At 49.0% G+C, this 14223-nt stretch overlaps 1 protein-coding gene across 5 annotated transcripts in view; it reads left to right on the forward strand.

Annotated features, from left to right (window-relative positions):
- klhdc3 (kelch domain containing 3) overlaps positions 1-14223 on the forward strand; it is a 128689-nt gene that overhangs the window by 75054 nt on the left and 39412 nt on the right. For all 5 annotated transcript variants that reach the window (XR_013885919.1, XM_080183269.1, XM_080183268.1 and 2 more), the window contains 3 exons: positions 3738-3951; positions 6526-6612; positions 9767-9875. Coding sequence is in view for 4 of the 5 variants with exons in the window: in XM_080183269.1 (XP_080039395.1) it covers positions 3738-3951; positions 6526-6612; positions 9767-9875 (410 nt within the window). In the remaining variant the exon portion in view is untranslated. The remainder of the gene's footprint in view (positions 1-3737; positions 3952-6525; positions 6613-9766; positions 9876-14223) is intronic.

The following is a 14223-nucleotide window of genomic DNA, read 5'->3' on the forward strand; positions in this document are numbered from 1 at the left end:
TTGGATTGGAGCGAAAGTAACAGGGTAGTTGTTATGGGGGACTTTAACTTTACAAGTATCGATTGGAAAAGCTATAGTTCAAGCGTGTTAGAGGGGTCAGTTTTTGTCCAATGTGCGCAGGAAAGTTTCCTGACGCAGTATGTAGGTAGGCCAACAAGAGGTGAGGCTACATTGGATTTGGTACTGAGTAATGAACCAGACCAGGTGTTAGACTTGAAGGTAGGTGAGCACTTTGGTGATAGTGACTACAATTCGGTTACGTTTACCTTAGTGATGGAAAGGGACAGGTATATACTGAAGGGCAGAAGTTATAGCTGGGGGAAAGGAAATTATGAGGCTATGAGGCAAGATTTAGGATACATACGTTGGAGTAGGAAATTGCAGGGGCTGGGAACAACTGAAATGTGGAGCTTGTTCGTGGAGCTTATTCAAGGAACAGCTACTGCGAGTCCTTGATAAATATGTACCTGTCAGGCAGGGAGGAAGTGGTCGAGAGAGGGAACTGTGGTGTACTAAGGAAGTTGAATCTCTGGTGAAGAGGAAGAAGGATGCTTATGTAAAGATGAGACATGAAGGCTCAGTTAGGTCACTGGAGAGTTACAAATTAGCCAGGAAGGAGCTAAAGAGAGAGTTGAGAAGAGCTAGAAGAGGACATGAGAAGACTTTGGCGGTTAGGATGAAAGAAAATCCTAAAGCTTTCTATAGGCATGGTAAGAATAAAAGATTGGTTAGGGCAAGATTAGGGCCAGTCAGAGACAGCAGTGGGAAGTTGTGCGTGGAGCCTGATGAGATAGGAGAGACACCGAATGAGTATTTTTCGTCAGTATTCACGCAGGAAAAAGTCAGTGTAGTCGAGGAGAATACTGCGATACCAGGTATTAGACTAGACGGGATTGAGGTACATAAGGAGGAGGTGTTAGCAATTCTTGAGAGTATGAAAATAGATAAGTCCCCTGGGCCAGATGGGATTTATCCTATGGTTCACTGGGAGGCTCGGGAGGAGATTGCAGAGCCTTTGGCTTTGATCTTCATGTCGTCATTGGCTTCAGGTATCGTGCTGGAAGATTGGAGGATAGCAAATGTTGTCCCCTTGTTCAAGAAGGGGAGTAGAGACCATCCTGGGAATTATAGACCGATGAGCCTTTCTTCTGTTGTGGGCAAAGTTTTGGAAAGAATTATAAGGGATAGGATTTATAATCATCTAGAGAGAAATAAATTGATTAGGGATAGTCAATACGGTTTTGTGAAGGGTAGGTTGTGCCTCACAAACCTTATTGAGTTCTTTGAGAAGGTGACCAAAGAGGTGGATAAGGGTAAGGCAGTTGACGTGGTGTATATGGATTTTAGCAAAGGGTTTGATAAGGTTCCCCATGGTAGGCTATTGCAGAAAATGCAGATGCATGGGATTGAGGGTGATTTAGCAGTTTGGATCAGGAATTGGCTAGCTGATAGAAGACAGAGGGTGGTGGTGGATGGGAAATATTCAACCTGGAGTTCAGCTACAAGTGGTGTACCTCAGGGATCTGTTTTGGGGTCACTGCTGTTTGTCATTTTTATAAATGATCTAGATGAGGGTGTAGAAGGATGGGTTAGTAAGTTTGCTGACAACACCAAAGTTGGAGGAGTTGTAGACAGTGAGGATGGGTGTTACAGTTTGCAGAGGGACATAGATAAGCTGCAGAGCTGGGCTGAGAGATGGCAGATGGAGTTTAATACGGAAAAGTGTGAGATGATTCACTTTGGTAAGAGTAACAGGGGTACAGAATATAGGGCTAATGGAAGGACTCTTAGTAGTGCTGACAAGCAGAGAGATCTCGGGGTACATGTTCATAGCTCCCTGAAAGTTGGCACCCAGGTTGATAAGTGTGTTAGCTTTTATTGGTAGAGGGATTGAATTTCGGAGCCGTGAGATCATGTTGCATCTGTACAAAACTCTGGTGCAGCCACACTTGGAGTATTGTGTACAGTTCTGGTCGCCGCATTATAAGAAAGATGTGGAGGCATTGGAAAGGGTGCAGAGGAGGTTTACCAGGATGTTGCCTGGTATGTTGGGAAGGTCTTAAGAGGAAAGGCTGAGGGACTTGAGGTTATTTTCATTGGAGAGAAGAAGGTTATGAGGTGACCTAATTGAGGCATATAAGATGATCAAAGGATTAGATAGGGTGGACAGTGAGAGCCTTTTACCTAGGATGGTGGTGGCTATCACAAGGAGACATAGCTTTAAATTAAGGGGTGGTAATGATGGGATGGATGTCAGAGGTAGGTTCTTTCAGAGGGTACTAAGGGCGTGGAATGCCCTGCCTGCAGCAGTTGTGGACTCGCCAACTTTAAGGGCGTTCAGATGGTCACTGGATGGGCATATGGATAACATTGGAATAGTTTAGGTTAGAGAGTCATTAGATTGGTTCCACTGGTTGGCGCAACATCGAGGGCCAAAGGGCCTGTACTGCGCTGGAATGTTCTATGTTCTATGTTCTGTACCTGTCCTGGGAGTGTTTGATGGGGGACAGTGTAGAGGGAGCTTTACTCTGTATCTAACCCTGTGCTGTACCTGTCCTGGGAGTGTTTGATGGGGACACTGTAGAGGGAGCTTTACTCTGTATCTAACCCTGTGCTGTATCTGTCCTGGGAGTGTTTGATGGGGGACAGTGTAGAGGGAGCTTTACTCTGTATCTAACCCCGTGCTTTTCATATCACAAATCCAAAAACCCAGCTTGCAGGTGCAGCAGGTGGTCAGGAAGGCGAATGGGATGCTGGCCTTCATAGCGAGGGGGATTGATTATAAAAGTAGGGAGGTCTTGCTGCGGCTGTATAGGGCATTGGTGAGTCCGCAGTTGGAGTACTGTGTGCAGTTTTGGGCACTGCACCTGCGCAAAGATATTTTGGCCTTGGAGGGAGTGCAGAGGAGGTTTACTAGGCTGATACCGGAGTTGAGGGGGTTGAGCTATGAGGAGAGGCTGAATAAACTGGGCTTGTACTCGTTAGAGTTTAGAAGAATGAGGGGAGATCTCATTGAGACGTATAAGATGATGAATGGGATGGATAGGATAGAGGTGGAAAGACTCTTCCCGCTCAAAAAAGACAGTAGGACTAGGGGGCACAGCCTCAAGATAAAGGGGGGGCGGTTTAGAACGGAGTTGAGGAGGAACTTCTTCACTCAAAGGGTGGTGAATCTCTGGAATTCTCTGCCCGTTGAAGTGGTGAAGGCTGCCTCGCTAAATATTTTTAAGACGCGGGTTGATGGGTTTTTGATAAGAGAGGGGATTAAGGGTTATGGGGAGAAAGCGGGAAAGTGGAACTGAGCAGCGACAGATCAGCCATGATCTTATTGAATGGCGGGGCAGGCTCGAAGGGCTGGATGGCCTACTCCTGCTCCTATTTCTTATGTTCTTATGTTCTTATGTTCTCTCTCCTCCCACCCTCTCCTCGCTCTCTCTCTCTTGCCTTCCCCGTCTCTACTTCTACATCCCTCGCTTTCTCCCTCTGCTCTTTTTTCCCACACCCCACTCTTCCCCAATCCCTCTGTTTCCTCCCTCCCCTCGCTCTCCCCTCGCTCTCCCCTCGCTCTCCCTTCCCTCCCTTCGCTCTCCCTTCCCTCCCCTCGCTCTCCCTTCCCTCCCCTCGCTCTCCCTTCCCTCCCCTCGCTCTCCCTTCCCTCCCCTCGCTCTCCCTTCCCTCCCCTCGCTCTCCCTCCCCTCCCCTCGCTCTCCCTCCCCTCCCCTCGCTCTCCATCGCAGGGTAATCCAGCACGCTGGCGAGATTTCCACTCGGCAACAGTAATGGGCAGTCGGATGTACGTGTTTGGAGGCCGTGCAGATCGATTTGGTCCGTTCCATTCCAACAATGAGATCTACTGTAACCGTATCAAAGTGTTCGATACAGAGACCAATCACTGGCTGGATTCTCCTACCACCCAGCTTCTCCCAGAGGGCAGGAGGAGCCACTCTGCGTGTGAGTAACCTCAGGGTGAGGGGCAGTGCGATTGATGGGAGCAGTGAGAGTACTGGATTCCGATTGGGAACTTGATCCAGAGTTCCATTCCCACCCCGCCTCTCCCTTATTGTTTATTAATTAAAAAGGGGATATGGGGAACAAGTGGGGAGGTGGATTTGAGAGCAGGGAGAGATCAGCTATGATCTGATTGAATGGTGGAGCAGGCTCAAAGGGCTGGATTTCCCAATTTCTGCTCCTAGTTCCTATGTTCCTGTGTTTTATATCAATGATATAAATGAATTTGTGGAGAATGGGAAGCAAGTTCACCAATATCACCAAGATTGGTAGGGAAGTTAATAGTGAAGAAGATGGGTTACAGGAAGGGTTATAGATGGGTTGCTCAGATGGGCAGATGGAATTTAACCCTGATAAGTGCGAGGTGATGGATTTTGCTTGCGATGGAGCAGTCTACCTCAGCATCTTTGATATTTCAATAAGGTTCTTAAACTCCAAGGAATACAGACCCAGACTATTTAGTCTCTTGTTAGGACAACCCCCTCATCCCAGGAATTAGCCTGGTGAATCCCTTTTGGACTGCCTCCAATGTTACTGTATCCTTTTTTAGGATGCAGTATTCCAGGTGAGGCCTCACCAACACCCTGTACAATTACAACAAAACCTCCCTATTTTAAACCCCAACCCTTTACAATAAAGGCCAAAATGTCATTTACCTTTATAATTACTTGTTGGACCTGCCTGCTAGCTTTATGTGATTCATGCACCGGAACACCCAGATCCCTCTGGTTCCAACTCTGTTTTCTATCTGACATTCTGCTTTCAATACTTCCTCTTCCTAATACTAATATACTTCCTCCAATTCCTCCAAATTCTGTGACCTGGGCCTCGGCTCCTTCCTCTGTGACTGGATCCTGAACTTCCTAACTCACAGACCACAATCAGTAAGGATCGGCAACAACACCTCCTCCACAATCATCCTCGACACCGGTGCCCCACAAGGCTGTGTTCTCAGCCCCCTACTATACACGTTATACACCTATGACTGTGCGGCCAAATTCCCCTCCAAATCAATTTTCAGGTTTGCTGATGACACCACCGTAGTGGGGTCGGATCTCAAACAATGTCGAGACAGCACAGGAATGAGATAGAGAATCTGGTGAACTGGTGTGGCAACAATAATCTCTCCCTCGATGTCAACAAAACAAAGGAGATTGTCATCGACTTCAGGATGCGTAAAGGAGAACATGCCCCTGTCTACGTCGCCAGGCAGTAGAAAGGGTCGAGAACTTCAAGTTTTTAGGTGTCCAAATCACCAACAACTTGTCCTGGCTCCCCCCGCCCTCCCCCCCCATGCTGACACTATAGTTAAGAAAGCCCCACCAACACCTCTACTTTCTCAGAAGACTAAGGAAATTTGGCATGTCAACAATGACTCTCACCAACTTTTACAGATGCCCCATAGAAAGCATTCTTTCGGGTTGTATCACAGCTTGGTATGGGCTCCTGCTCTGCCCAAGACCACAAGAAACTACAAAACGTCATGAATGTAGCCCAATCCATCACACAAACCAGCCTCCCATCCATTGACTCTGTCTGCACTTCCCACTGCCTCGGCAAAGCAGCCAGTGTAATTAAGGACCCCACACACCCCGGACATTCTCTCTTCCACCTTCTTCCATCGGGAAAAAGATACAAAAGTCTGAGGTCACATACCAATCGACTCAAGAACAGCTTCTTCCCTGCTGCTGTCAGACTTTTGAATGGACCTAACTTGCACTAAGTTGATCTTTCTCTAAACCCTAGCTATGACTGTAACACTACATTCTGCACTGTCTCCTTTCCTTCTCTATGAAGGGTATGCTTTGTCTGTATTGCGTGCAAGAAACAATACTTTTCACTATATCTCAATACATGTGACAATAGTAAATCAAATCAAACCAGGTTCTCCGCTGCTCTTCCCCGCTGCCCCCATGTTACATTGGGCGTACAGCCTTGCTGCTGCTCTTCCCCGCTGCCCCCATGTTACATTGGGCGTACAGCCTTGCTGCTGCTCTTCCCCGCTGCCCCCATGTTACATTGGGCGTACAGCCTTGCTGCTGCTCTTCCCCGCTGCCCCCATGTTACATTGGGCGTACAGCCTTGCTGCTGCCCCCACGTTACATTGGGCGTACAGCCTTGCTGCTGCTTTTCCCACTGCCCCCATGTTACATTGGGCGTACAGCCTTGCTGCTGCTCTTTCCCACTGCCCCCATGTTACATTGGGCGTACAGCCTTGCTGCTGCTTTTCCCACTGCCCCCATGTTACATTGGGCGTACAGCCTTGCTGCTGCTCTTTCCCACTGCCCCCATGTTACATTGGGCGTACAGCCTTGCTGCTGCTTTTCCCACTGCCCCCACGTTACATTGGGCGTACAGCCTTGCTGCTGCTCTTCCCCGCTGCCCCAGCTCAGAGCCAGCTGGTACTCAGACTTTATTTGGAGGGTTGGCTCCTTGTGTGGGATGCTGGAGTGAAGTCACTCAGCCCATAGTGCTGCCTATTGCCCCGTTCTAACCTCTTCCCTTCCTTTCCTGCAGTTACCTACAACAGTGAACTGTACATATTTGGTGGGTACAATGCAAGATTAGACCGACACTTTAATGACCTGTGGAAATATAGTCCTGGTAAGTGAGCAATCCTCTTCCAGGTCTTGTCATGTTTTATATTCCATCGCAGGATGTGAGTGCTGCCGGCTAGGCCAGCAATTGCTGCCTTTGAGGTTTTAATTATTTGAGGCAGGAATAGTGTCTCGAAGTTTCAGAGTTTGAGTTTATTTACAGAGGGTGAACCTCACAGTTAACACCTCTTATCATCCAACATCCTCTCTCTTCATTTCATTTCTGGGAAAGCTTTTATTATATATCAATCCGGGATGACTGGGGAGATTCCCAGTGGGATTGGGATCAGGACTGGGGAGATTCCCAGTGGGATCAGGACTGACTGGGGAGATTCCCAGTTGGATTGGGACTGTCTGGGGAGATTCCCAATGGGACAGGAAGACTGTAGGGAGATTCCCAGTGGGGCAGGGATATGGGATAGCTTGATCTTGGGTTTGGACAAAGCTCAGCACAACGTTGAGGGCCGAAGGGACTGTACTGTGCTGTAATGTTCTATGTTACTAGATTCCTAGTGGGACAGGAATGACTGTAGGGAGATTCCCAGTGGAATCGGGAATGACGGTAGGGAGATGTCCAGTGGGACGGGAATGACTGTAGTGAGATTCCCAGTGGAATCGGGAATGACGGTAGGGAGATGTCCAGTGGGACGGGAATGACTGTAGGGAGATGTCCAACGGGACAGGGAATGACTGTAGGGGGATTGCCAGTGGGACCGGGAATGACTGTAGGGAGATGTCCAGTGGGATTGGGAATAACTGTGGGGAGATGTCCAGTGGGACGGGAATGACCATAGTGAGATTCCCAGTGGGATCAGGAATGACTGTAGCGAGATTCCTAGTGGGATCAGGAATGACTGTAGGGAGATTCCCAGTGGGATGGGAATGACTGTAGGGAGATTCCCAGTGGGATCAGGAATGACTGTAGGGAGATTCCAGTGGAATCAGGAATGACGGTAGGGAGATGTCCAGTGGGACGGGAATGACTGCAGGGAGATTCCCCATGGGATCGGGAATGACTGTAGGGAGATGTCCAGTGGGACGAGGAATGACTGTAGGGAGATTCCCCATGGGATTGGGAATGACTGTAGGGAGATGTCCAGTGGGATCGGGAATGACTGCAGGGAGATTCCCCATGGGATTGGGAATGACTGTAGGGAGATGTCCAGTGGGACGGGAATGACTGCAGGGAGATTCCCCATGGGATTGGGAATGACTGTAGGGAGATGTCCAGTGGGACGAGGAATGACTGTAGGGAGATTCCCAGTGGGATCGGGAATGACTGTAGGGAGATGTCCAGTGGGATCGGGAATGACTGTAGGGAGATGTCCAGTGGAATCAGGAATGACTGGGGAGATGTCCAGTGGGATGGGGAATGACTGTAGGGAGATTCCCAGTGGGACGGGGAATGACTGTAGGGAAGTTCCCAGTGGGATCAGGAATGACTGTAGGGAGATTCCCAGTGGGACGTGGAATGACTGTGGGGAGATTCCCAGTGGGACGTGGAATGACTGTGGGGAGATTCCCAGTGGGATCGGGAATGACTGTAGGGAGATTCCCAATTGGATTGGGAATGACTGTGGGGAGATGTCCAGTGGGATGGGGAATGACTGTAGGGAGATTCCCAGTGGGACGGGGAATGACTGTAGGGAGATTCCCAGTGGGACGGGGAATGTAGGAAGATTTCCAGTGGGGCGGGAATGACTGTAGGGAGATTCCCAGTGGGATCAGGAATGACTGTAGGAAAATTCCCAGTGGGATTGGGAATGACTGTAGGGGGGGGATGTCCAGTGGGACAGGGAATGACTGTAAGAAAATTCCCAGTGGGATCGGGAATGACTGTAGGGAGATGTCCAGTGGGATCGGGAATGACTGTAGGGAGATTCCCAGTGGGATCGGGAATGACTGTAGGGAGATTCCCAGTGGGATTGGGAATGACTGTAGGGAGATTCCCAGTGGGACGGGGAATGACTGTAGGGAGATTCCCAGTGGGATCAGGAATGACTGTCGGAAGATTCCCAGTGGGATCTGGAATGACTGTAGCGAGATTCCTAGTGGGATCAGGAATGACTGTAGGGAGATTCCTAGTGGGATCAGGAATGACTGTAGGGAGATTCCCAGTGGGATGGGAATGACTGTAGGGAGATTCCCAGTGGGATCAGGAATGATTGTAGGGAGTTCCCAATTGGATTGGGAATGAGATGTCCAGTGGGATGGGGAATGACTGTAGTGAGATTCCCAGTGGGATCGGGAATGACTGTAGGGAGATGTCCAGTGGGATCGGGAATGACTGTAGGGAGATGTCCAGTGGGATCAGGAATGACTGTAGGGAGATTCCCAGTGGGACGGGGAATGACTGTAGGAAGATGTCCAGTGGGACAGGAATGACTGTAGGGAGATTCCCAGTGGGATCAGGAATGACTGTAGGGAGATGGTCAGTGGGATGGGAATGACTGTGGGGAGATGTCCAGTGGGACGGGGAATGACGGTAGGGAGATTCCCAGTGGGATTGGGAATGACTGTAGGGAGATTCCCAGTGGGATCGGGAATGACTGTAGGGAGATTCCCAGTGGGATCGGGAATGACTGTAGGGAGATTGCCAGTGGGATCGGGAATGACTGTAGGGAGATTCCCAGTGGGATCGGGAATGACTGTAGGGAGATTCCCAGTGGGATCGGGAATGACTGTAGGGAGATTGCCAGTGGGATCGGGAATGACTGTAGGGAGATTCCCAGTGGGATCGGGAATGACTGTAGGGAGATTCCCAGTGGGATCGGGAATGACTGTAGGGAGATTCCCAGTGGGATCGGGAATGACTGTAGGGAGATGGTCAGTGGGACGGGAATGACTGTAGGGAGTGTTGCCGCTGTGCCAGTTGTGTGTGCTGCTGTTGTTTTATTGTTGGTGAGGGGGCACGGGCCTGAATCCCAGTGTTTGATCCACTCCAGATCCCAGGCTTCCTCTGGATGGACAGCTCTTTGTCCAGCTTTCCGAGTGGTGATTAGGTGAAAGTTTCCCTGTGTCGTGGTTCAGAGATTCTTGTCCTGTTTTGTAGTCTGTCTAGCAGGCGGTAATATCCATCGACTGGTGATCTAGGAGAGGTAATCCTGGCTTCACATTGGAGGCAAATTCATTGTGTCGCTGATGGGCTGCTTCCCTTTCAGAGTCCGCAACGTGGAGAAAGGTGGAGCCCAAGGGCAAAGGGCCCTGCCCTCGACGAAGGCAATGTTGCTGTATGGTTGGAGACAAAATAATCCTGTTTGGAGGAACCAGGTCAGTGTGTGAGCTCGTGTCTGTGTCTCTGTGGATAGTCTGAGAGTGAAACCACTGGTGTGCTCTCTATGGTAACAAACTGTGCAGTAGTGACACTGTTTCCCAGAGCTATTCTCAGCTGAAGTGTAGTGAAAGTGAGGAATGGAAGAGTCATTCAGAGACACCACAATCACACAGTGTGACTCGGAGACAGCAAAAGTTCCAGGTACTTCAGCAGGAAGACATAGTGCTGTGGACAGTCAACAGGAAATGGTTCCTGATTTACATCCAGTGACCTCTGCTCCAGGAGAAGATGGGGGACATTCATAAGACACAGCAGAATTGGGCTGTTCGGCCCATCAAATCTGCTCTGTGTTGACTGTTCGGAATTAATTTATCTTTCAGAATTAAAATTTCTCCTGCCTCTCAGACTCTGTTCCATTACCCAGATGCTCAGTGTATATCTATCCCCTCCTCCCTTTTTAAACAACATCTGCCACCCTTCAATCCAGAGAGGATTGCAAGATGATGATCAAAGCTTCTGCTAGTTTCTCCCTTGCTTCCCGGAGCAGCTTGCCATCTGTTTCATCCAGGCCTGTAATTCCTATAATGGACAGGAGTTACATGTGTGTTCCAGAGTCACCTGCCCCCATACATAGGACTAGGCAGCTAGGTGCAAAGTCCCTGAGTCAGTGTGTCACACACCAGTTTCGGGTGTACCATGCTCCCTCTCTCTGTATTTCTATGAAATGAATAGCAAAGCAGCACACTGCTTAAATGGAGGGATTGTAGAACTCTGAGGTACAGAGGGATCTGGGTGTTCTGGTACATGAACCACATGCAGCGACAGCAGGTGATTATGGAGAGAAATGAAATGTTGGTGTTTACTATAAGGAGAATGGAAGATAAAATAGGGCAGTTTTACTGCAGTGTAAAGGACCTTAGTGAGGTTACATCTGGAATACTGTAGCTCTCCTTATGTGAAAAAGGGTGTAATTGTTTGAGCAGTAGCTCAGAAGGTTCACTTCACTCATTTCTGGGATGAAGATTGTGGGTTCTGAAGGAAGGTTGGGTAGGTTTGTACCGAGTGTAATTGAGTGTGCGAGGGAGAGGATCCTGAGGGTGAATGCTGAGAGGGTGTTTCTCCTTGTTGAAGCAGGGTACACAGTTTAAGAATGAGAGATCTACTGTTTAAATACTGAGTGAAGGAAAGATGTTTTTTCTCAGGGAAATGTTAATCTGTGGAATTCTGTTCCTCAGAGAGCAGTGAACAAAGAAAATTACAGCACAGGAACAGGCCCTTCAGCCCTTCGGCCCTCCAAGCCTGCACCGACCATGCTGTCCGACTGAACTAAAACCCTTTCCCTTCCGGGGACCATATCCCTCTATTCCCATCCTATTCATGGATTTGTCAAGACACCCCTTAAAAGTCATTCCCGTATCCGCTTCCACTCCCTCCCCCGGCAACGAGTTCCAGGCACCCACCACCCTCTGTGTAAAAAATCTCCCTCGTACATCTCCTTTAAACCTTGTCCCTCACACCTTAAACCTGTGCCCCTGAGTAATTGACTCTTCCACCCTGGGAAAAAGCTTCTGACTATCCACTCTGTCCACGCCTCTCATAATCTTGTAGACTTCTATCAGGTCTCCCCTCAACCTCCATCACTCCAGTGAGAACAAACCAAGTTTCTCCAACCTCTCCTCATAGCTAATGCCCTCCATACCAGGTAACATCCTGGTAAATCTTTTCTGTACTCTCTCTAAAGCCTCTACATCCTTCTGGTAGTGTGGTGACCAGAATTGAACACTATATTCCAAGTGTGGCCTCACTAAGGTTCTATAAAGCTGCAACATGACTTGCCAATTTTTAAACTCAATGCCCCGGCCGATGAAGGCAAGCATGCCGTGTGCCTTCTTGACTACCTTCTCCACCTGCGTTGCCACTTTCAGTGACCTGTGTACCTGTACACCCAGATCCCTCTGCCTGTCAATACTTTTAAGGGTTCTGCCATTTACTGTATATTTCCTATCTGTATTAGACCTTCCAAAATGCATTATCTCACATTTGTCCGGATTAAACTCCAGTGGGTTATTAATTTAGAGTTAGATAGGGTTTGATGGAGGGACTTGCCACCTCTTAGAACATAGAACACTACAGCACAAACAGGCCCTTCGGCCCATGAGTTGCGCCGATCACATCAACACCTACCAATCCATAGACCTATCTATAACCCCCAATCCCATTAAATCCCATATACTCATCCAGAAGTCTTTTAAAAGACCCCAGCGAGTTCGCCTCCACCACCACTGACGGCAGCCGATTCCATTCACTCACCACCCTCTGAGTGAAAAACTTACCCCTAACGTCACTTCTGTACTTGCCTCCCTGCACCTTAAATCTGTGTCCTCTCGTAGCAACCATTTCAACCCGGGGAAATAGCCTCTGAGAATCCACCCTATCTATTCCTCTCAACATTTTGTAAACTTCTATCAGGTCGCCTCTCAACCTTCGTCTCTCCAGGGAAAAGAGTCCCAGCTCCCTCAACCTAACTTCATAAGGCATGCCTCCCAGTCCAGGCAACATCCTTAGAACATAGAACATAGAACATTACAGCGCAGAACAGGCCCTTCGGCCCACGATGTTGCGCCGACCAGTTAAAAAGCAATGACCCTCTAACCTAAACCAAACCCTTTCCATCCATAAACCTATCCACGGATCTCTTAAACACCCCCAAACTAGGCGCATTTACAACTGCAGCAGGCAGGGCATTCCAATCCCTCACCACCCTCTGGGTAAAGAACCTACCTCTGACATCCGTCCTATAACTACCACCCCTTAATTTAAAGCAATGCCCCCTCGTGCTAGCTTTCTCCATCCGAGGAAAAAGGCTATCACTGTCCACCCTATCTAAACCTCTAATCATCTTATATGTTTCAATAAGGTCCCCTCTTAGCCGCCTTCTTTCTAATGAAAACAACCTCAAATCCCTCAGTCTCTCCTCATAGGACCTCCCCACCATACCAGGCAACATCCTGGTAAACCTCCTCTGCACCCTCTCCAAAGCCTCCACATCCTTCCTATAATGTGGGGACCAGAACAAAGAACAAAACAAAGAACAAAGAACAACCCAGCACGGGAAACAGGCCCTTCGGCCCAACGAGCCCACACCGCCGCATCACCCTACACCTATTTTACCCTGCATGTCTACGAATGGGACCCTACTCAGTCAGATTCAGGGAAGAAATAGTGTCAATGTGGTGGAAACCGATTAGCCTAAGAGCACATCTTTGGGGTGTGGGAGGAAACCGGAGCACCCGGAGGAAACCCACGCAACCACAGGGAGAATGCACAAACTCCCACAGACACAGGCCCAAATCCATGTATCTGCACAGCCAGCAGTGCTAGTCACTGAGCTGTTGTGGAGCCCGTCTATCGGTCCAGGATCAAGCACACACACCGACACGAAGTACTAGGCCACTCCTGGACTTCCAAGAGCAGCCCACGCACGACCCGCCGTGTGCATGCCCCTCGCTTGACACGAGGTGGACCTCCACCTGTGGAATAAAGACAAAAAATATTAATCATACAGCCTGCCCTTCCGGTGTCTCCCGAGGTTTAACCCTATTTAATAGCCCCTACCATATCCCTCCATTCTCGTTTCACTCATGTGCCTATCTAACTGCATCTTAAACGAGTCCAACGTTCCTACCTCCACCACCCTACTCGGTAGCGCATTCCAGACCCCCACAACTCTCTGCGTAAAGAACCTTCTTCTCACCTCCAAATTATACCTCCCCCCCCTCACCCTTAAGTGATGACCTCTCGTGTTCGTACCCAGTCTAGGGAGCAGTCTCTCACTATTAACTCTATCTATTCCCTTCAGTATCTTATATACCTCTATCATGTCCCTTCTCAATCTCCGTCTTTCCAAGGAGAATAGCCCCAGTTTCTTCAATCTCTCCTCGTAACCCAGTCCCCCCATGCCAGGCAACATCCTGGTAAACCTCCTCTGCACCCTTTCCAGAGACTCCACGTCCTTCCGGTAATAAGGTGACCAGAACTGGACGCAGTACTCCAAATGCGGTCTAACCAACGTTCTGTATAACTGAAGCATTAGACGGCAGCTTTTATACTCTAAGCCCCTTCCTATAAAGGCTAACATCCCATAAGCCTTCCTAACAACGTTCTCCACTTGTGACGCAACCTTCATGGATTTGTGAACCTGCACTCCCAGGTCCCTCTGTACGTCTATACTCCTAATCGGCCTACCTTTTATCACATAGCTCCTCTCTGCATTATTCCGTCCAAAATGCATCACCTCGCATTTGTCAGGATTAAATGCCATCTGCCACCTATCTGCCCACTGCA

Source organism: Carcharhinus amblyrhynchos, unplaced genomic scaffold (genome assembly GCF_965287045.1).
Source record: "Carcharhinus amblyrhynchos unplaced genomic scaffold, sCarAmb.v2.hapA chromosome_204, whole genome shotgun sequence".
Lineage (NCBI taxonomy): Eukaryota > Metazoa > Chordata > Chondrichthyes > Carcharhiniformes > Carcharhinidae > Carcharhinus > Carcharhinus amblyrhynchos.